The sequence below is a fragment of the Apodemus sylvaticus genome, chromosome 10, assembly GCF_947179515.1.
Source record: "Apodemus sylvaticus chromosome 10, mApoSyl1.1, whole genome shotgun sequence".
NCBI classification, from domain to species: domain Eukaryota; kingdom Metazoa; phylum Chordata; class Mammalia; order Rodentia; family Muridae; genus Apodemus; species Apodemus sylvaticus.
The window spans coordinates 47,574,853-47,597,665 of NC_067481.1; the positions used below are offsets into that span (position 1 = coordinate 47,574,853).

Below are 22,813 nucleotides of genomic sequence, written 5' to 3' on the forward strand. Positions count from 1 at the left end.
TTGTTTTATTATTACATTTGTATACATGTGCACCAGTGTGCTTGTGGAGGTCAGATGATAAACTGCAGAGTTAAGTCAATTCTCTTCTATAACATATGGGACCTAGGGACTGAACTCAGGTCATCAAGCTTAGAGAAAATTATTTTACCTGCTGAGTCTAATTTTGCTAGTCTCTGCACCCTGCTACTCTGGTTTGGAAAAGGGTCTCATGTAGGCCTTGCCCTCACAATGTAGCTAAGATTGACCTTAAATTCCGATCCTCCACAATTGCTGGTACACATGTACATACACACCACCTCCCCAGTGCTAGGATTATAGGCATATACCACCATGCTCCAGCCTTTTATGCAGTTTTCAAATTGTGACTTTTGTGGAGACTTAGTTATATTTCTTAAGATAGTTTTCTTTTGTTCACCTGAATGCCAGTTCTCCACTTTTAATACTATCTGAAGCATAAAGATTCCTTCGAGGCAAGTTGAGGCTGTGCCTTAAGTGTGCTACAGGATTACCTAGCCATAGATGAGGCATGGGGTTTGAACCCCAGCACTGCATAAAATACATGCATGCACACATACATGCTGTTTTTGTGTGCAGAGGTAATCAAGCTTTTTTCTTGTTTTTCAGTGTTTGGATTGAGCCTGGGGCCTCTAGGTAGACATCTCACTACTGAGTTGTTTCACCAGCCCAAAGAAGGGCAACGGAGTGTCAAATTAACTCAGGCTAGCCTCAGGCTTGGTATGTAGCTGATGATGATGACTTTGAATGCCTGCTCCACTCGCTTACACCTAGCGCTGGACTGACAGGCTTTGGGACACCACATGTGACTACACAGACATAAATAAGAAAGTAATGGATAGGTAAATGTTGCTTCAGAGTTTGTGACTGCTGCTGTTCAGATGCCAGAGATAGCAGTCTGTCATCAAGCCTTCTGAGTACTCTGTTAGTAGTCGGTGCCCACACTGTGTCTGCTGTGCTGCGGTGTTAGCACTGCAGGTGCTGAAAGGTTCAGATTGATGTTAGTAGGGGTTTCTTGGGTCCCATCCTAAAATCTCTCAGATACATGTTGTTTTGTTTGTTTCTTCCTATGACAATTTTGGATGTCTGAAATCTTGAAACAAAAATGTTAGCAGGAGCCAGGCATTCTGGCACACTCCTGTAATCCAAGTAGTTGGGAGGCTGAGGCAGGAGGACTAGATTTTGGGTAGCCTGGGCTATATAATGAGCTGCAAGTTAGCCTGAGCTACATAGTAGGATCATCTCTTGGAAAAAAAAATCAGAAAACAGTGTCTCCGGGCCCGTGGTTACTCTGAAGACGCTCAGGTTAGCTTGCTTCTTGCTTCTGATGGTTGCCAGCGCTGTGTAGTTTCCTCCTTGAAGGTGTCCTCCCATCCCCCGTGCTTCCTCATGGCTCTGTACTCTTGTTTCCTTGATCCTTGTATCCCAGCAGCCTACCATTTTCTTGAGTATCCATTATATGTGAAGTATTATAAAATGAAAAAGTTAGAATTTTTCTGTGTTTTTTTTTTTATATTCAAGAGCCTACTGTCTAATACTAAGATTGAATTTTGAATCCCTATTTTTACAGTTTTATTTCCTTGTTTTAAGTATCATTCTTTGTGTGTACATGATGTGATGTGCTGGTGCACATGCCATAGCATGTATGTGGAAGTCAGAAGACAACATTGTGAAGTTGGATTCTGGGGATCTAACTGGGGTTGCTAGGCTTACATGACAAGATGACTCTTCCTGAGTCATCTTGCTGGCCCCCTTCCTTCTAATTGGAACAACAACAACAACAACAACAACAACAACAAAAAACCCAGACACACACACACAAACACACACAATCTGTGGTGTCTAACATGATATTTTAATCAGTAACCCCTATTTTCTGTAGGTATTCCCAAGCCAGGACCCTCTTGATCAAGCTGACTTCAATGCTGTCGAGTATATCAATACCCTTTTCCCAACAGAGCAAGTAAGTATACAGCTTGAGGTTTCCTTCATTTCCCTGGCTTCCGGCTTATCCTGCATGTCATGATTGATGTGATAAACAAATGACATTAAGTTCAAGTCAGATTCCATTGTAACTAACAGGGCCAGTTCGTGAATTGAACTATCATGGTTCTTTGGCAAGCATATTATCAGAGATTGAACCTTTAGTTTCTGAGAGTCTCCCTCTGTGCTCATAGAACTTTGTGTTATAGATTGTGGTTTCATAACATGGGAAGGAAAAGTGGGAGTGAGGTAGATGGGATATATCCCAAGTTACAAAGTAGCTTTTAAAATGTAAAGTTATAGGCATTTTGTTTATATTCTCTTGTCTTGTGATTTGCCTAGATGGGGTTTTCTTTCAGTAATCCAGAGTTAGAAGCCAGAAAATTGGGGGAAAACCAGGTAGATATATTCTCCCCTGCCTGCCCCTCACAGGGTCTAATGTAGTTCAGCATGGCTTCACTGTGTAGCCTGCATGAGCCTCTTACCTCTGCCTCCTCGGTGCTAGGGTGACAGGTGTGTGCCACCATGACCAGCTTTAGTTTTTAATTTCTTCACTGAGCAAATGTTTACTGGGTAACTGTTATGTGCTGATGTGCTGTCACTGCCCTAGGCACTGGGATGACAGTTGTGTCCCACCATGCCCGACTTTGGGTTTTTCACTTATTCACAAAGAAAAGGTCAGTCAATGTCCTGGGCGTGAGGATGTATCCTTGCACCGAGATGTGCACAATCAGCAAAAGGGATGCTGTTGAATGCTATGAGGGAGCTAGGGAAGAAAGTGCAGGAAAAAGGCAAGAGGTTCCTTAGGAAATCAATCCCGGAAGCTTTCAGGCAATTCACGAAGGGCTCATTTATTTAGTCAGCCAATCAAGCTCACTGGTCGTTTATGAAGCATATCGTAAGTACTAGGGACTGTTTTAGAAACTGGAGAGAAATGGTCAACATATCAGGTTAGCCTGGTCTCATGGAGTGCAGGAGAAAGACAAGAACTAAAAAGTGTCTCAGGTGCCTGCTTACTCTGCCTAATTTGGTAGAGCTGGACAAGAGAGGTTGATTCAAAGATGGAAGTCAGCCACTGAATGGTCTTTACTAACGCAGACCTTACGGTCCACTTTGATAATTCAGCATAGAATTGTCTTTGTCATTAGTGATCATTGTATTGTACACACGCCCTAACTCCTACCACAACTACACTGTTGAGATTTAGCATCGATCTGATATTGATTGCACCAGGCATTCTAAACATTTGACGACAACAATGGATTCTCCTTGTGTTCTGTTCATGAGCAGAGTGACAAGTAACCATGACAGAATGCTCAGCTGAAACATGACAGGGCACGTATTGGACATGCTGAAAGCAAGCTTAAGAGTCCAGAGGTTCCGCTGAGGAAATGGCACAATAGGCCACAGTAAAGATGGTAAACCTTGGTTGTAGTCTGCTCTACTTGGTAGCTGTTGGCACCTTTACTCGATGCTGCAAGGGGGAAGAGGAGCAGGTGTTGGGTAAGCAGGGTCATGGAGGGCGTGAGCAGTGTAGGCCATGTATGCTCCCTAGCACCCACTGAATGGAAATATGCAGGTGTATATTCAAGAGTGTTGTACCCTCCCCATCACTGTTCCTAACAAACATACTTTCATACTGAACTTTACCAACAGCATCCAGCTTTTTCTGATTTTAACTAACAAAGTTATCCTTTTTTTTTTTTTTTGGTTTGACAGTCTAATTTTTAAAAATTCATTAATTTTAAAATAAAATTTGTAACATGTTACATTGTGTGTTTGTCTTTTTGGAAGTTCTTTAAGTAGCATGTCCTTCTGCTCAACATTTCTGCAAGAGGGAAATTTGGGGTTAGCTCATGATAAGATTCAGTTACAGCTAGCTTAAAGATAGCCTGTATAGCCATGAGTGCTTGACTTTTCCTATCTAATCATGAATGCTGGTTTGCTGGACATGGTGAGGCACAACTTTAACCCCAGCCCTCATGGAGCAGAGGCAAGGAGATCTCTGAGTTCAAGGCCAGCCTGGTCTATGCAGTTTCCAGACAGCCAGGGCTATATAGCAAGATCCTGTCTCAAAACAACAACAAAAACAATGCCAATTTAACTAAACAAACAAATTACTGTAGAAAAATTGTAGAATTTTTCCTAACTTCTGTTAGAAAGCTGTAGTTAGGAAGCCACCAGGTTTTCACCTTTCTTTGCACACACAAACATACAAACACATTTTTTTTAAGGTAAAGCATTTGTTATTCTCCAGCTTCAGTTTCGTGTCTTGTGTGATTATGCTTCTACATGCATGGTAGTATGCAGTGAAGTTTCTTCCAGTACGTCAGAAAGTGCAGAACAGAGGGTCAGGTCACATTCCAATTTCCTGGGCCTACAGTTATACCTAGTAGGTCACCTACCAGCCCAGATGCCCATGGATCTTCAAGGAAAAGCAGTGGAAAGTGGTGGCCTAATTATCAATTCTTTTAACTCCTGTGCAAAACACACATACATATATACCATAGGCCTGTAAAAGATACTTAGGTTTAGTGGCATTGCAGATGAGGTGATGAGGCTGTATTTCTTTTAAGTGGCTTGCAAGAATGTGGGTGCTGTGGTTGAGGTGGGGGGCCACAAATCCTTAGACGTCTCTCTTCCACCGAGTTTAAGTATGAGTGCTTTCTGTAACATAGCAGCATCCCCACATGGTGCTGGAGAGGAGCTGTGTGTGCTAACAGTAATGCGGAAAGCATTTTCAGCTTCCTTACAGTGGATTTAAAAAGTCAGTTTTCCTGTTGTTGGAAGTGTGAGAGGAGAAGCTGTGGAATTGATGAAAACCACTAGCACTGAGGATTGCCCGAGTCTGGGAACTAAAGACCAGCCTGGGCAACCTAGCAAGACTCCCAGCTCAAGAGAAAAAACAGGCCGGAGATAGAGCTTAGTGTTAGAGTATTTGTCTAGCATTTATTAGACTAGAGACTCCATTTCTAACTCTGGAAAGAAGAAGATGGAGGAAAAAAAAAAGAATAGCATAATCAAGAAATTTGGGCTCAGAGAAGAGTGTAGCTGAGCACAGTGTCATCTGTGATCCCAGGACTGGGCGGCAAGAGGGTCAGGAGTTAGGGTCTGGCTGTGGATACTGAGAGTATAAAGCCAGTGCGGCCTGCTTGAGACACTCAGAATAACCCAGCAAGGTGCTGGAGAGCTGGCTCAATGGTCATAATCCTTGCCGCTCTTACTGAGGACCCAAGTTCAATTCCCAGCACTCGCTCACAACCATCGGTAATACCAACTTCGTGACTCCAGGGACCTTTTATAGTTGTGTTTCAGGCATCAGGCATACATGTGGTGCCCATTCATGTATACAGACACTCACACATAAAATACACATTTAAAAAAAGAACAAATAAGTAAACATACTTTTTGATTTGTTAACTATGGCTATAACTCCACTGAAGGAGGACCATGAATTTAAGACCAGCCTTGTCTGATGGCCAGCCTTGTCAAAAACATGTCTAAAAAATAATTACCAAAAAAAGCTTTTTTACTGACCTTCAGGGTGCTCTGGGTCTTTATTATCAAGTAGAAAGAAAACAAAGAAAGCAAACAAGCATTTTTTTCTTTTTTGGGCTTTTGCAGGTGACAGTTGACCCCAATCTGTTCTTTAAAAAACATCTATTTCCATAGAAGAGTAGAGTGTAACACAACACTTACTCTCTTGAGAACATGGGATTATTTTACCAAGGATTGGAATTTTCTCTGATCAACATGAATTATTAAAAAGAAGGAAACAATTCTCAATAAAGTATTTAGGAGTACAATCCCATTACAACCGAACCAGATGAGTGGTTGTTAAAGTGATGTGCCAAGTGGCAGTATGTCCAGATGCTGGATTCCCACAGGGCTCTCTTCCCACTCCTGGGAAGACTCCCACCTCCTAGGCTGCACTGAACAGATGGGGCGTGTCAGCGCTATCAGGGGTAAAGGAAGGCCAATCATCGCAGAGAGATTGCCTGGGAAGTATCTTGGTGATAGAACATTGGCCCAGCAGAATCCAGGCTGCAGCATTTCAAAACCTAAAAGATGAAGGGGGAAAAAAGGAACTAGAATCAGACAGATCTCCAGAACCTTAGACTGTCCCTTTGGAACTTACTTCCAAATTTTTATCTGGAAGGGTATGGTAGTGGTCCTCTGATGGCTCAGGGGATTGAGGAAAAGAATTTCTGTGAGGTGACCAAATTAATTGGTAGCACCCTCTCACTTGTGTTTGTCAATAGGAAAGCTGTAAATCTATCAGGTAATTAAGTGTAGGATGTGTGTGTGTGTGCTAGGCCAGTGCTCTACCACTGAGTTTATGTCCCAAGTTGCATCTTCTTTCTGTTCTTTTGCTAACCTGACTTGTGTACTGCCTTTGTTGTTTCCTAACCTGCCTACTCAGTGTCTCTAGGGGTGGGTAGAAGGGCCATCAGGTAAATCTGCCACCGTGCCTTAATCTTTTTTTCCCAATCAGTGGCCCTTGGCTACAGGTCTTTGCCACTTTAAATATTCATGTGTGCAGGCTTGTTTGTACTGCCGTGTGTTCTTGGAGGTCAGAGGACAGCTTTTGGACTTGCTTCTTTTCATCTACTGTAGTTTCTAAAACTCAGACTCATCAGGTTGGCACTTTTACCTGCTGAGCCATCTCACTAGCCCTCTCTGATTTTTAAAATGCAGTTCCACATCTGCATATTTATTTTGGGTGATTCTTAGAAAGCAGTGTTATGTGAAGAAGAGGAGGAGAAGGAAAGAAAGAAAAGAAAAAAATAATGTAGTTTAACGAAGACCTTCCTGCCTAAAGATAATTCATTTCTTGAATTATCACATTATCAACTGTCTACTGTGGTGCAGTCAGTATTGACTGGTGTGGTATGGCCTCCCAGGCATATGGCTGAGTGAAAAGGCGTGGTGCGGCCGGTCCTGGATGTGCTTTTTACTCAAACTTTCTGAGAAAGTAAGCCGGAAGCTGGCTCGGAGCCATGGCCTCTGCTGAAGAGAAGCTGCAGTCAGGCGGAACCGGGCAAGCAGAAACCGGCGCTGCATTACATGCTCTTACTGCCCAGAGTTTTGCTTATGAATATGTTTTGACAATTTTAAATACCTTATAAATATTTTATATTTGTAATTAAAACAATCTTATAGAGTATAATTATATCTGATATATACATAATTATCCATGAGTATATAAATCATATTATCTTGATTTGTTTCTCATTTAGAAAGGTGTGGTGACAAAGCAGAATTCCTGGCTGCCTTTTCCCAGATTTCTCAAATGCTTTGTTTTTCTTTTGAGACAGGGTTTCTCTGTGTAGTCCTGGGTGTCTGCAGCTCACTCTGTAGCAGGCTGGCCTTGAACTCAGATCTGCTTGCCTCTGCTTTCTGAGGGTTAATGATATGTGCCATTACCATCTGGTCTTAAGGCATTTCTTAAGCCAATGTGTGTATGTTGGTGTGTGTGTGAGAGAGAGAGACAGAGACAGAGACAGAGAAGAGAGAGAGAGGAGAGAGAGACAGGGAGGAGAGAGAGAGAAAAGAGAGAGGAGGGGGACATAGAGAGACAGACAGACAGACAGACAGACACAGACAGACAGACAGACAATGACTATATACACAGCCTGGTAGAAGGCTCAACAGGTAAAGACATGTGCTGCTAAGCTTCAGGACCTATGTTCAGTTCCAGGACTCACATAGCAGAAGAGAACTGACCCTCACAAGTTGTCGTTGGACATTTGTGCTCAAGCCATGGTACTTGTGTGCACATTCCTGCATGCGTGGACACACATACACACACATACACACACACACACACACACACTCACACTCATTATTGTTGTTTTAAGAGTGAGTTCCAGAAGAGTTAGTAGGCCAGGAGCTGTTGTGCCCATTTTCCTTAGAAACTCAGGGACATAGAACAACTGCCCTCCAGCGAGTTGGCAGTGGCAGAGTGGACAAGTGTGTGGTCCCAGACAACTCACCGGCTCTTCATACGTGGCAGTGATTTAAATCAGACACGGTCCAGTTGTGAAGGGACTAACCTAAGAGTAGGACCAAATTCCCCGCACTTGAGTTGTATTTCTTCATTAAAATAGTTTCTTTTCTGAATTTCACCTTCACCTCTGGCTGACTATTCTCGGATTTCTGAAAATACTGAGTAAACCTTGGCTTAACAGAAGTCCTGTGGACAGGGTAATGTGGCATATCAGGTCTGTTCCTGGAAGGTTTCTGGCTACCTCCTGTTCGCAGAGAGCCAGAAGCAATTTTTAATTTTCAAGCATAGTTCCTCCTGAGAAAAAGTGTATCTGTTGGGGAAGAGGCAAGGGGAATTAGAAAATTACCATCCTCCCATCTTCCACCAGGGGGCACCATTTCACCGTATTTTCTCTCCAGGTCTGTTTGTTTTCACTATTCCATAGCAGTCAGTAGAGATGAATTAAAATATAGGCAAATACTCAGAGACAAAGAGAAGAAACACTGAAATTATTCTTTTCCTAAAGCTACTAATTCAGATTTTCTAGATCCCAGCCACTGACATGTTACAACTACATAGTACTAATGTGTATGGTCTTCTAGATGTTTTCTAACACATCTGTATTCAGAAAAGTAACTTTATTTGCCAAGTGTAGGGTAAGGTATTTTAGAGAGATATATAGTTTTGTTTGTTTGGTTTTGTGAGACAGGGTTTCTCACATAGTTCCTGCTATCCTGGGACTCACTATATAGACCAGGCTGGACTCAAACTCAGATTCATCTGCCTTTGCCTCCCAGATCTGGTATTACAGGCATGTAACATTATGCCTGGCTTGAGCAGTTTGATGAATGAGTATTCCCAGTTGAAGGGCACCATCGCTCAAGGAGGACCTTGAGGACTAACACAGTGTCCTCAGTGAGCCTCTCTTGGCTGTCAGTCTGCTTCATGAGAGAGCTGGTAGGCAGGTTCTAGGGTGAGAAGTAATTCCACCTGTTTTGGAATTGCATCAGTGGGGTTGTGTAGTTCATAGCCTTGCTCTTGGCTCTCCCTAGCAGTGGTGTGTAAGAATTAGGTATTTTGGTACAGCTGTATTCATTCTTCCCATTTCTTTCTGTAGTTTGTCTTACGATTTTGTCATAGTCATATTTTTTTTTTCAGACAGGGTCTCACTGTGTAGTGCTGGCTAGCCTAGAATTCAAGAGACTCCCCTGGCTCTGCCTCCTGAGTGCTGGAAATAAAAGCGTGCACCACCATATCCAGCCCACAAGCTTGTATATCCTGTGTTAGCAAACTTTTCATAAAGGTCCAGACCATCTTCTAAGCTCTACAGGCCCTGCAGTGCCTGGCGCAGTGTCCCAGCTCTGCCACTGCAGTGCACAAGCAGCCATAGATATAGGGGAGTTGACTGATGTGGCCATGTTCCCATAAAGCTTCAAAAGAGAATGGATATATTTGTCAGCTACTGCTTAGTTTTTAAAAGGTATTGGGTTGAGAAGATGGCTCAGCATGTACTGCTGAGGGGAAGAAGTGTGGGGACTGAGTCTGGATCCTGGGCACCCTGGTAGATGCTGGGCATGGTGGCTTGCCTGTAATCTCAGCCCCCAGAAGGTAGAGACAGGTGTTCCAGAGCAAGCTCGAAGGGAAGCCTCGGTGAATGGGTGAGCTCTGCGTGCGAGCGAGAGACACCACCTCAGTGTGTAAGGTGGGCATTGAGGAAGCACCCTCTGGCCTAATCATCTATGTGTGCTCAAAGAACAGGCATACATGCATGCACACATGTACACCATATGCACATGTACATAAACCAAAACATTTTAAAAAATAAGATGATTTTTAAAAGAATTAAGTGTGGTGTCAAGATCAAACTTCTTGAGGTATCATAAACATCCCTTTAGTGCATTATTTCCCTGTGAAAGAGAATTCTAAAAAGGAAATTAACAGCCAGCATTCTCCTTTTCTTTATTGTAGTCTCTGGCAAACATTGATGATGTTGTGAACAAAATTAGACTGAAAATAAGGTAAGTAATGCCATATGATTTTTAATGAAAGGCATATTGTTAATCTAGTCATATCTGAATCACATTTTCTGATGAAAGCACTGAAATCTCAAATTTAAAAATAATTCTTTTCTTGTGGCTTTTCATGTAAACTTTATGGCACAGAGCTTAATTCTTTGACCAGTGCTTAACTGTCCATACAAAATGAAGGGACCTGGAACAGACTGCTAAAAAGCAGTTACCATCAGGCAGGCTGTGGTGGTGCACGCCTTTAATCCCAGCACTCAGGAGTAGACACAAGTGGATCCCTGAGTTCGGAACCAGCCTATTTTATATAGCCAGGGCTGTAGGGTGTGACCCTGTCTTAAAACAAAACAAGACAAAAAAACATCAGGGCTGAGAATGTAACTTAGTAGAGTGCTGACCCAGCATACTAATACAAAAAACCTCAGACTCAGTCCTAAGCATGTGTGGGCACAAACACTTAGAGTCTTACTGTGTAGGAGGGAGAGGCAGGAGAATCAGAAGTTCAAGGTTATCCTTAGTTACATGGTAAGCTTGAGATCTACCCGGGATACATGAGACCCTATAGTTATTGAATCTGCAGGTTAACTTGGGTGTGGCCCAGAAATAAACTCTGTGGTTAGCCCAGGGCCTGACTGTCCATGTCATCAGGTGCTTCCTTCCCAGTGGCCTTCTTCTGCCTTACCCACATCTGCATTTATAAATTTGGTACTTAAGAGGTACTGAGTAAACACCTTTTCATTATGTAAGTAGCTAGACTACATTGCTTCAAATTAATTTGGGGAGTTTGTGTGGACTCATTTATTTCCTTTTAAAAAATATTTATTTATTTATTTAGAGATGGTGTCTCTCTCTATGTAGCCCCTGGCTGTCCTGGAACTCACTATGTAGACCAGGCTGACTTCAAACTCAGAGATCCACTTGCCTCTGCCTTCAAAGTGATAGTATTGGAAGGTGTGTACCACCACATCCAGCTTGGTCTTATTTGATGTTTTTAATGAGAAAACATTTTAAAATTTGAAAACATTCATTTTGAGTTTAGAAGATGAGTTGTCCCTTCCATTTTTTAATTGGGTTATTTGGTTCTCTGGAGTCTAACTTCTTGAGTTCTTTTTATATATTGGATATTAGCCCTCTGTTGGTTGTAGGGTTGGTAAAGATCTGGGATCTCTTTTCCTTGGACTCAGCAAGAGCATTGTGTAGGACCTCCACTAAAGGGATTCCTACCAGTCAGCTTCATTTTGCACCTAAAGAATCTGTTTAAGGTATGATAGCAAGAATGCAGGAAACACCTAGCTGACAGTGCTCCCTGGATTACCAGGATGTTTCTATTTTCTTTTTTTGTTTTGTTTTGTTTTTTTGGATTTGTCCCCCCCACCCCCAGACAGGGTTTCTCTGTATAGTCCTGGCTGTCCCGGAGACCAGGCTGGCCTTGAACTCAGAAATTCGCCTGCCTCTGCCTCCTAGAGTGCTGGGATTACAGGCGTGCGCCCCCACCGCCCACCTGTTTCTACTTTCTATATATAAACTCTGAAGTCTCCTCTAGAGCTACTATGGCTGAAGCTAACAGAACAAGAAGGTTTTTTTTTTAAAAAAAGATTTACTTATTTTATTATTTTATGTGTATGAATGTTTCGCCTGCATCTAGGCATGTGTACCATATGTATGTCTAGTGCCTGCAGAGGTCAGAAGGTGTCAGAACCCCTAGGAGTAGTTATAGACAGTTACAAAATATACAGTTACAAAACCCAGACACTATTATCGATGCCCACAAGTGCTTGCTGACTGGAGCTGGATATAGCTGTCACCTGGGAGTTTCTGCCAGTGCATGAGAAATACAGAGGGGGACACTCTTAACCAGCCATTGAACTGAGCACAGGGTCCTCAATGGAGGAGCTGGAGAAAGGACCCAAGGAGCTGAAGAGGTTTGCAGCGCCATAGGAGGAACAGCAATATGAGTCACCCAGTACTCCCAGAGCTCCCAGGGATAAAACCATCAACCAAAGAGTACACATGGATTTACCCATGGCTCCAGACACATAGGCAGCAGAGGATGGCCTTGTTAGACACCAAAGGGAGGAGAGGCCCTTGGTCCTGGAGAGACTTGATGCCATAGTCTCTCCACACCAGGACAGGGAAGCGGGAGAGGGTTGATTGGGGAAGGGGAGATGGCTTATGAGATTTTCAGGGGAGGGGGTAACAAGGAAAGGGGACAGCATTTGAAATGTAAATAAAGAATATATCTAATTAAAAAAAAAAAAAAAAGAGATCTTGGAAGCCATAGACCTGCCTCTGACACCATCAGGGCACAAAGAGTAAGCTCTGATTTCACAAATCATACTGCCTCCTTGACCCTTTTAATGTCACCAAAGTAGAGATTTTGCAGTTGCTAATTTGAATCTGCTGACTTCTTTCTATAAAACATCTCCGATCTGGTCACTTCTGGTTTACTCTGGAAACATTTACAGGCTTATCAGTCCTCTCAAGCACTTCTGAGTCTTAGCTCTTGCCCTTTTAAGGGTCAATCATGCCCCTGCCTGCCCTGGTGGCAGCTTCCTGTGATTGGATTGCTGCTTGTACTTGTTTGGGACTCTGCACTAAATAAGGTGCAGCCTGCAAAGGTGGGTGAGTGAATTGCTGATTTTCTGCAGAAGTTGATGAGTGAATTGCTGATTTTCTACCAGAATAGAGTTTACTTGAATGACTTGTATCTTACCTTTTTTTTTTTTCTTCAGGAGACTGGATGACAATATCCGGACTGTCGTAAGAGGTCAGACAAATGTGGGGCAGGATGGAAGGCAAGTAAGTGACACATCTCTCTGCATTAGTTTCAGTCCCCTAATTTTATAAAGACCACAAAAAACAAGTGACCAAAACATTGAGCAGTTTGTTTGCAGTTTATTAGTCTGTTCTTTTACAGCAGGAGGCATGATTGACCTGGCCACTGCGTCGGGGGCTCCAGACCAGCCAGGAGCTCTCACTCCTTGTCCTCCAGACCTACATCACTCGCGTATTAATGCACAGCTCAGGCAGGGCCAGCAACCCATGGGCTCTGCTAGATGAACTGAAGAGTCCTGGTATTCATTGTCCCAGACATGTCCTATGTCCTGTGCCTAACTCAGGTGCCTGCTTTGGTCTGCAGCTTGGCCATTGCAGGAGACACTGATGTGAGGCAGCTGTGGTTTCTCACCTGCCCTGCCAGTCAGCAGGACTGGGTTCCTTCCAGGCTTCCAGTCTCACAGGAGGGCTGTTGTGAAGGGAGGAAGGGGAAAGAGGCCTATGGAAAGGAGGGCTCTTGGTAACTGAAGGGCAAATGCTATCTGTTAGTTATCCAGATTCTTGTTTGTTTGGCTTCTGTTCTGAGATAGTTGTGATAACAGATGCTGAGCGTGCCTTTCCCTCCTTCCTCTCCACAGTGGCTAGCCCTCCCTTTCAACTAGTCATCCTCGCCCAGAGGTGCTCTACTGGGATGGCCTCACTCCTGCTGGGGATCAAACCCAGGGCCTCGTGCACACGAGACAAGTGTTCCACCAAGTGCTAGGTGGTTTGAGACAGTGTTGACTGTGGGAGGACAGTGGCCCAGTCCTCCCACTTCAGCCTGCTGAATGCTGGGATTGCAGGTGCAGCCACAGGGCCAGCTCTCTAGAGCTCAGTGGCGCTAGCTTCTGGAAACACTCTCAATGCTGCTTGGCTTAGAGTCTAAAGAGTGTCTGATCCTAGGAGAAATCTCATCTGTACATCCCTGTTTCTGTTGCTAGTGGTTCAAAGATGTCTCAACGCTTACAGTTTTCAGTTTTATACTTCCTGTTGTTGCTTTTTATTTACTTGTGGTTTTTTTTTAATTTATCTTTATTTTGTGTATATGAGTGCTTTGCCTGCATGGATGTGAATCACAGTTGTACCTGGTGCACATGTGGAGATCAGAAGAGGGTATCAGACCGCTTGAAATTCCACCATATGAGTGCTGGAAACCGAACTTGGGTCCTCTACAGGAGCACTGAGTACTCTTAACCACTGAGCCATCTCTCCAGACCTCTTATTTGTGTGTATGTGTATGTTGTATGTGTGTGTACTATTTCATGTGATGGCCAGAAATCAAAGTCAGCTGTCTTCCTCAATTACTTCTACCCTATATTTGTGACAGAATTGCTTACTGAACCTTGAGCTCATCAATTTATGACTAAATTAGCAAGCAGTCCCCCAAAGATCCTTCTGTTTCTGCCTTCCTATTGCAGGGACAGCAGGTGTGCACTGTTGTGTCTGGCTTTTTATGGGTGCTGGGATTGAACTCAGGTCTTTGTGCTTGAGAACCAAGTATCTTATTGACTGGGCCATTGCCCTAGATCCGTTTTTAATTTTCTCCATCTCTACTTCCTACATTTTATGGCTTTCATTCTGTTCAGTCTTAATATACCTCTTTTATTAGTATCCATGGTCTTCAGCCTATCTCTGTCCTTTTTCTTTTTTAAAAAGTGATTTATTTATTTTTATTTCATGTACATTGGTGTTTTGCATAGATATCTGTGTGAGGGTGTTGGATCCCCTGGAACTGAAGTTATAGACAGTTGTGAGCTGCTATGTGGGTAGTGGGAATTTAACCCAGGTCCTTCGGAAGAACAGTCAGTACTCTTAACCACGAAGCCGTCTCTCCAGCCCCTGACCTTTTTCTTATCACCAGTTTTTGCTGCTGTTAGTACTCTAAAGGCATCCTGTTTCCTGACCTCTCACATGTTTACTACTTTGTTTTTGTCTACCAGGTCCCATGTCAACAGGACCTTAGAAGTAATAACTAGGAGGAAGGCGCTCGTTGTGCTGATTAACTTCCATTGCTTGTCATGCCATCTGCCTCTTCAGAACCCTCTGTGCCTTCTGACACACCGAGTGAAGTCAAACACATTTTCTTACTTGCTGCTTGAGGCTACCTTCAGGGTTTCCAAACTCTGTTTCTTTGTTTATACTGAAAACTTTCTGCTCTGCCACATGCCACGTGCTTTCTGATCCATGCATATCTTTGTACCTGAATTAATTATTTATCATTGCTGTGACAAAACACCCAACAAGAAGCCTTTAAGGGAGGAAGGGGTTATTCTGGCTTACGGTAGGAGGGGAGCCAGCTGTCATGGCCCGGAAGGCATGGCAGCAGGGGCATTAGGCAGCTGGTCACCTTGCATCCTCATCAGGAGGCAGGAAGAGGTAAAGGCTGCTATTCACTTCACTTTCTTCATTTTAGTCAGCCGAGGTTTGCCTCTCTCCTCAGGTTAGCCGTCAGTCTTCTCTAGTAAGGCTTAAGTGGTTTTGGTTTTGTTTTTGTTGAGAATTTTTGCCTCCTTCAAGTTTTTATATTTTAAAATTTTACCCATTTAAAGGCCAGCTCCAATACTGCTTTTTATAGAATGATGTTTTATTTTTCCCATTTGAATAACATCAAAGGAATCATAATTTCAGGCCCAAGGAGACTTGAGCTTTCTCTGACTCTCTTCATCTACAGAGAGAGGACAGATGTGCGTCCCCCAGCTTGTCACTCCCCAGCCCTCTGCTGCGCCCGGCCTTCTGAGTTCATGCTCTCCCGTGGCTTGCTTATCCTCTTGGCTAATTTGTAGACTTCTTGAAGGCAAGAACTCTTTTTATTATCTTTACGCTTCAGCTCAAATAGTCCTAGATGTAACTACATTGAATATTTGGTGTGTCTTAGATTAACTTGGGGCTTCCTGAATGCTAGGCAAGTATCTGTAGCTCTCTGGCTGAGCTGCATCTCCAGCTATGGCTCAGGAGTGAATAGACCCAGGCTGCTGCTATTACAGTAGCACTACTGTATTTTGTGACCTACATTTAGAACGGCTCACCAGGAGCCTTAACCTGCTTGGGAGAGTCTCAGGTATATGAAATCCTAAGAAAATTAAAAGAAGCTGATAATTCTTCAGGACTGTTTGTAGGGTCGGTCGTGCTGTGTTGGAACACATCCTGGCCACTACCATGGATCATGCTAGAGCAGCATGGGGGAGTGATCCCCAGAAGGGGGAGGCCTCAGGATGCCTCTCTCCACCTTCACAGGGTTGCTAGCAGGGCAGCTCGTATTTCAGAGAACAAGACCGTGTTTTCAAGAATGTTTAGATCACATTTCAGTCTGTGATGGAATTTTATATTCGTCTCCTTAGAATCCAGACAGAGAGGAAGCCCAGAAGAAATAATTGATTTTCCTGTCATCTCCTCCATCTGTCTCTCCCAGCAGATTGAAATGCAAGCTCAAGTGGAGACTTTCAGCAGAGCGTGCTTAGTTCTGTCCTTGTCAGCTCCTAGGGATAGAAGTGCGACTCTGGTGGGTGGCTTGCTGATGGGAGTCTCTAGCTGACAGGCACAGACGAGGGGAATTATGGATGTGCCAAAATACTGGGCTTTATAGGTCAGGAGGCCCCATGTTCCCTTCTTTCCTGGAGCACAAGCAGAATTTGCTTTCAGAACTTATTTTCTCAGTGGCTTAGAAGACTCAGGACAGCAGCAGTAGGGTCAAAGGGAGGTGCCCTGCCCAGACAGAATCTTCCAAGCCCACCAGACAGCTGTGCTTTTCAACCTTGAAAAGCAAGAGACTGGTCTTACTGTATATCATGGAGTCTTATTTGAATTTGCTTGCTTTTTTGTTGTTTTGGGTTTTTTTGTTTTGTTTTTTGAGACAGGGTCTCATGAAGTACATTCTGGCCTTATAACTCTCGGACTTCTACCTCCCAAGTGCTAGTATTACAGGGGCTTCCAGACCTGGCTTTCATGATCTCTTGAAAGACATTTTAAAGACATTTACTATGGGCGAGAGTCATAAGTGTGTGCATCAGTGCGTGGGCTGGGACCAGAGAACAAGTTGGCAGAGTCAGTTCTGCCTCCTTCTCTATGGCTCAGGCATGGAGCCCAGCTCTTTAGGGTCTCATGCTGACCAGCCATTTCTTGGCCTTGTACATTACATTTTTAAAAGGAAAGTTCTTTTGGGTTCTCTCTCTCTCTCTCTCTCTCTCTCTCTCTCTCTCTCTCTCTCTCTCTCTCTCTCTGTGTATGTGTGTGTGTGTGTGTGTGTGTAGGCATCAGATCAGTGTGTTTTCACCTTACTTTTTAAAGCAAAGCCTCTTACTGAACCTGAAGCTCACTGAGCTAGGCTAGCTAAACAGCAATCCCTAGATAGCTTCTCTCCAGCACTGAGGTAGGTACATGCTGCTACACCCACTTCTAGGGTGTTAGAGATCAAGCTCAGGCCCTCATGCTCTTTTACTGAGCACCTTACCTGAACCCTGAGAAAAGTTCTTATTGATTGATTGATTGATTGGAAGTCAGCATGGTGGCACATACCTTTAATCCCAGCACTCAGAAGACAGAGGCAGGAGGATCTCCATGAGTCTAAGGCCAGCTTGGTTTACAGATGGAGTTCTGGGGCAGTCAGCTGTATAGTGAAACCTTGTCTTAAAATTTTTTTGTGGGATGGCGAGATGATGCTGTGGTTAGGAGTACTTGTTGCTCTTTCAGAAGACCTGAGGTTCCTAGTACCCATGTTGGACAGCCTTTGTGGGCACCACACTCCTGAGTACAAACCTGCACCCAGACACATGTGTATATACATAAATAAATATGTAAAAATATTTGGGCAAATTTTTAAATGGAAGATTCAATGAGGCCGTTTTTCAGTTTCTAGACTACTAGCTGCTTGGTTCACAATCAGCTAAATAAACATTTTGGCAAGTCTTTGGTTGTTGACTGCCCCTCATGTGGGCCAGCATGAAGTGGTCTAGTCTGTGACTTCTTCTAACCAGACTATAATGCTCTTACAGAATTCCTGTGGCACCAAGTCCTCCCCATTTTCATCTGTGAGTTCATCAGTCCACAACTTTAATTAAATGTTCACATGTTGACAATGTGTGGACAGTAAGTCAGTTCAGCAGATACATGCTCTGAGATGTATGCAGCTTCCCAGGAATTAAAGCAGACAGCTGGAAGGTAGCGAGAAAGAGGGGACTCTAAGGGTAGGTTAGAGGAGGGAAAGCGGGGATTGAAATTGCAAGAGGGCCAAACCATGACCAGCTTCCAGGGAGCTTGCTGAGAATCACGGATACAGGAGTGACTTCCTGCCTTCTCTCTGTGTGCAGCTTGGCCACAGCATGGCTGTTTCTTTGAACAGAGCATGACTGAGGTTTAGGAAGGGAAAAGAATCATTACCATCTTCCCCAGCTCTCTGCTTACTGAAGCCCAGGTTTGGAAAAAGCTGTAGACAACTGTAGCGTGAACTTCCACCCAATCAAAATTACTTTTTATGACTTCTCTGACAGTTTGTGATTCTGCAGAAGCATGGAAATGTATATGATCACAACTGTACTGGTCCACAGGGTAGACTATTCCGGGTGTGTTCAGAGAATTCTCTTAGATTGGACTTAGTAGGGAAGTAGACTTCATTGTAGCCCTCATCAGTCTCAGCTCTGCCAGGTGGATCACCTTCTCCTAACCCCATTCCCTGTGGTACTTTCTGCCATTTAGAATGGCTGCAGGGTTCCTGCTCTGTCATAATCACCTTGCATTTCCTCAATTTTCTGATGTTGTTTCCAGAGCTTTCCCTGTTCTGAATAGCATTTATCAGCATTCCCTTAATGTGAGATCCTCAGGAGTAGACAATATGAAAACATGCAGGGGGTGCTCTATCTCCTTGTCTGGGGCCTTGTTGTGAAGATTCCTTCTCTGGGGAGACACAGATCAATCTACCCTCTCCTTACAAGGTCCCAACAACAAACTAAAATACAGTTTCACCAGAATTCACCCTGGGGGACAAATGAGTTTGTTGAATTTCCTTGCAGTGTATGGGCCAGGGGTTACTGGCAGGAGTTTGGGTGGCCCCAAAGAAGACTTGAAAGTCTTCATCCAACATGACTGCTTCCCCGTGGCAACACACATGGAAGTTCCACTTCAACTAACCTTCACCAACCTGCATCCTCTAACTCTTCCCAAGATCCTCAAGGCATGTGCAGTTGTGGCAGAATTGTAGGCAGATGGCTGGGAAGTCTAGCTGGTTTCTCAGATGAGAGTCCAGTAACCTTACCATGGCCTCCTCCTCTGAGGGAATGCCATCCATCAACAAACCAAATGGTTAATGATGGACTCTCGCAAGCATCCACACCGGATCTGATGAAGATACAGGATGTCTCATTGAGATAGCTGCTTTCTATTACAGACCATGCAGGGTCTATCAACACCCTGAAATTAACTACATTTTTATGTGAATAGACATATTCTGGAGGGAAGACAGTGATTGTTTTTCTAAAGTCTCTGGGGAGTCTGCAGCTCTTCAGAAGTTAAGATGCAGTGCTGAAGATCCTGCTGTCTTGCTCCCCAGGGTTTAGTGGGGGTTTCAGCAGCCCTATCACTACTTGGCCTCCACAAATTGCCAGTGCCCTGCAGTCAGGTCAAGAGTTGCAAGGATGACCTTGCAGGTGGAAAGCAATGGAAGCAGCTTAGGTTGCCAAGCGTGTGCTCCATGTCTGTCTCCTTCGGAAGAGAGAATGAAGGGTCTTAGGGAGACAGGTGTAGCCCAGTTGTCAGGTCTGAGTGTAGACCTGGAGTTGCCAGATCTATTAGTTTTTCAAGAGAAGCCAGGAGTCTGGGTTTTTCTGTGCCTCTCCCAGCTTTATCAGTTAGCTTGGTGCTTTTCCTAAACATTGTAAAGGCCAAACAAAACATGTGTGGCCCAGCACTCTGCACCACTGCCCCAGGTCTTCTTCATATGAACCTCATTTAAACTCTCTCCTCTATTTGTGTGGTAGACTCTTTAAAATCTGCACCAGACTTTGTATGTGTTACCTTGGTTGTATCTTGTGTTTTACTTGATTGTTAGAACCTACCCAGATCGCTGTAATCTCAGTGATTTCACCATCAAATCTGCCACATGTGCCCTCTTTCCCCACTTAAACTGTTGATGAGAAGGTAGAGCAGGTTAGCTTCAGACACTTCCTGTCACCTTCCTTATCCTCACTTCAGTCTAAAGGGCTAGGCCCAGAAAACAGAATTCTTACTCCAGCAGTAACAGTAGTTCAAAATAATACACACACACACACACACACACACACACACACACACAGAGTCAGTGCTCTTAACAGCTGAGCTAACTCTCCAGCAGTAACAGTAACAGCATTAACAGTAGTTTAAAATAATACACACACACACACACACACACACACACACACACACACACACACGCACGCACGCACGCACGCGCACACATACACACCAATGCACCAGTGGGGCATGTCAGTGCTTGGGAGGCTGAGGTAAGAAGATCATGAGTTTGAGGCCAGCCTGGGCTACATACTGAAGACCTGTCTGTAATCAATAAGTAAATACATGAATGAATGAATGAATAACAACTGCTTCTTGGTTTTTCCTTCTAAATATACCACCTTAAAATGATTATGCTTTTTGAAGTATAAGCTGCTATTTTCCCTTTAGTAAGTAATTGATAACAGCTGGACATTCCTGCCTCAGCCTCTCAGTCTCTGAAACTCCAGGTGCAGACCACAGCACCTGCCCCCACAATCTATCCTTCACCTTCTGTCCACGCCTGTTTTGGGTGTGTCCACGCATCTATATTTGTCTGTCTTTCTGTCTTGTGTCTCTTTTTTGTGTTTTACTTTTCAGAATGTTTTTAGGCTGAAATTGCTGTGGTCTGAGCATGTCCCAGGAATGCAGACAGCACTGATTCATGGAACAGCCTGGCTGACAGCCTTCTGTAAGCATAGTGTCCCTCGTACTGCTTGAGCCTGGCTCCCATTCCCTACCCAGGACTCCTTAGGTCTGGTGCAGAGGCTAAGGGTGGCTTGTCTTAATTTGACAAGTTGAATCCATGTGAATGCTCTCCTTTGCTTGCTTCTAGAACACTTAACTGTGGCTAAAGCAAGAGCTTTTGATTGTTTAGCTTGTGTGTGACTAGCTTTAATCCGACTCCTAAAGTCCAGGCTTCCAGTGCACAGGAGCCCTGATGGCACATTGTCTCCTCCCATTTGGTGTTTTGAGATAAGAGTCTCTTTAAGTAGCCCAGGCTGGCTTCAAGCTCAGGATGTAGCTCAGGCTGGCCTTGGTCTCAGTCCTCCTGCTCATCCTCTCACATGTAGTGTCTTTTTAATTTTTTCTCACGAAAATCTCTGCAGCCTCATTGGAGCTCTGCCCTCTGTCCTGTAAAATGCTTTTCAGGCAGCCTGTGAGGAATCTAAACAGCTGTTTTCTCTTCCCTAAGAATGGCCAAACATTTCCTTTCAGTTCTCAGAGTTACTCACAGTTATTGGGCTGTGTTGCCAGTTGGTGTGGTGGTATGGTCAAGTTGGAAATGCGCCTGGCAGTGGTGGCGCACGCCTGTAATCCCAGCACTTGGAAGGCAGAGGCAGAGGCAGAGGCAGAGGCAGAGGCAGGCAGATTTCTGAGCTTGAGGCCAACCTGGTCTACAGAGTGAGTTCCAGGACAGCCAGGGCTATGCAGAGAAACCCTGTCTCGAAAAAACCAAATCCAAAAAGAAAGAAAGAAAGAAAGAAAGAAAGAAAGAAAGAAAGAAAGGAAGGAAGGAAGGAAGGAAGGAAGGAAGGAAGGAAGGAAGGAAGGAAGGAAGGAAGGAAGGAAGGAAGGAAGGAAGGAAGGAAGGAAGGAAGGAAGGAAGGAAGGAAGAAAGGAAAGGAAGAAAAGGAAAGGAAAGGAAAGAAAAAGAAAAAATGCTTGAGTTGAGCCTTGATGTTGAAATTCATCTCTGTTGTTTTATAGGACATGATGCCGCTTTCAGCTCCAGATGCATACGCCCTCTCTCCCTCGGACGCTCCTTTATCTCTTTTAAGACAGGGTTTCTCTGTGTAGCCCTGGCTGTCCTGGAACTTGCTCTATAGACCAGGCTGGCCCTGACTCAGAGATTTGCCTGCCTCAGCCGCCTGAGTGCTGGGATTAGAGGTGTCTGCCACCACACTTAGCCTTTGCCCTAGGTTCTCATCTGAGCCATGAAGATACTGCCTACCCTCAGGGTGGTGAGGATAAGAATGAATGCATTTTAAACACGGCTCACACTGCAGGACTCACTCAAGTTAAAAAGGGGCTGAAATGTTGCAGGTGCGACTGCTGATGGTGACAGCCCTTGGAATACCTATGTCCCAGATTCTGTATGTGCAGACGTCTGTTGTGTTCCTGTGTCTTTCCCACCAGCCCTGTTCTTTTCCATTCCTACTGCCCTGCTTTAAAGCCACTCCAGGCACCTGCTTGTCCCCTGAAGCTCCGAGCCACACCCTCATCATACATTTCCCACTTCGTGGGCTAATTTTCATACAGGTCACTTAACTCAAAATTCTTTGACTCTGATGTCTCATTTCTTTCTCCTTCTGCTATCTCAGTTTCCATTCTCTCTCCATGCTTAGAGTTGCCTTTCCTGTCTGATCCCCTGTATTAAATCAGATTAGCCAGAGTGGACTTTTCAAATGGCTGCTTATCATTTCTACCTTCGCTTGTTTTCATTCATTACTTTTTACTCATGTGCTTATCATGTGCATTACTTTTTTCTTTTCTTTCTTTCTTTCTTTTCTCTCTCTCTCTTTTTTTTTTTTTTTTTTTTTTTTTTTTTTGGAGACAGGATCTCTCTACACAGGTTGGCTGGCTGACTATACTGGAATTCGCTATGTAAGCTAGGCTGGCCTCAAACTCACAGAGATCTGTCTGCCACTGCCTCCCGAGTGCTGGGAGTAAAGGCATGCAGTACTACAGTTGGCTCATGTATGTTACTTCTATCCTCTCTGTCTTGTTTGAGCTTCTTTGAAAAAGGTTG

At 44.0% G+C, this 22,813-nt stretch overlaps 1 protein-coding gene across 2 annotated transcripts in view; it reads left to right on the top strand.

Annotated features, from left to right (window-relative positions):
* Positions 1-22,813, top strand: part of Vps53 (VPS53 subunit of GARP complex) — a 130,995-nt gene that overhangs the window by 2,820 nt on the left and 105,362 nt on the right. For both annotated transcript variants that reach the window (XM_052194566.1, XM_052194563.1), the window contains exons 2-4: positions 1,898-1,978; positions 9,956-10,005; positions 12,744-12,810. In XM_052194566.1, coding sequence (XP_052050526.1) covers positions 1,898-1,978; positions 9,956-10,005; positions 12,744-12,810 — 198 coding nt within the window. The remainder of the gene's footprint in view (positions 1-1,897; positions 1,979-9,955; positions 10,006-12,743; positions 12,811-22,813) is intronic.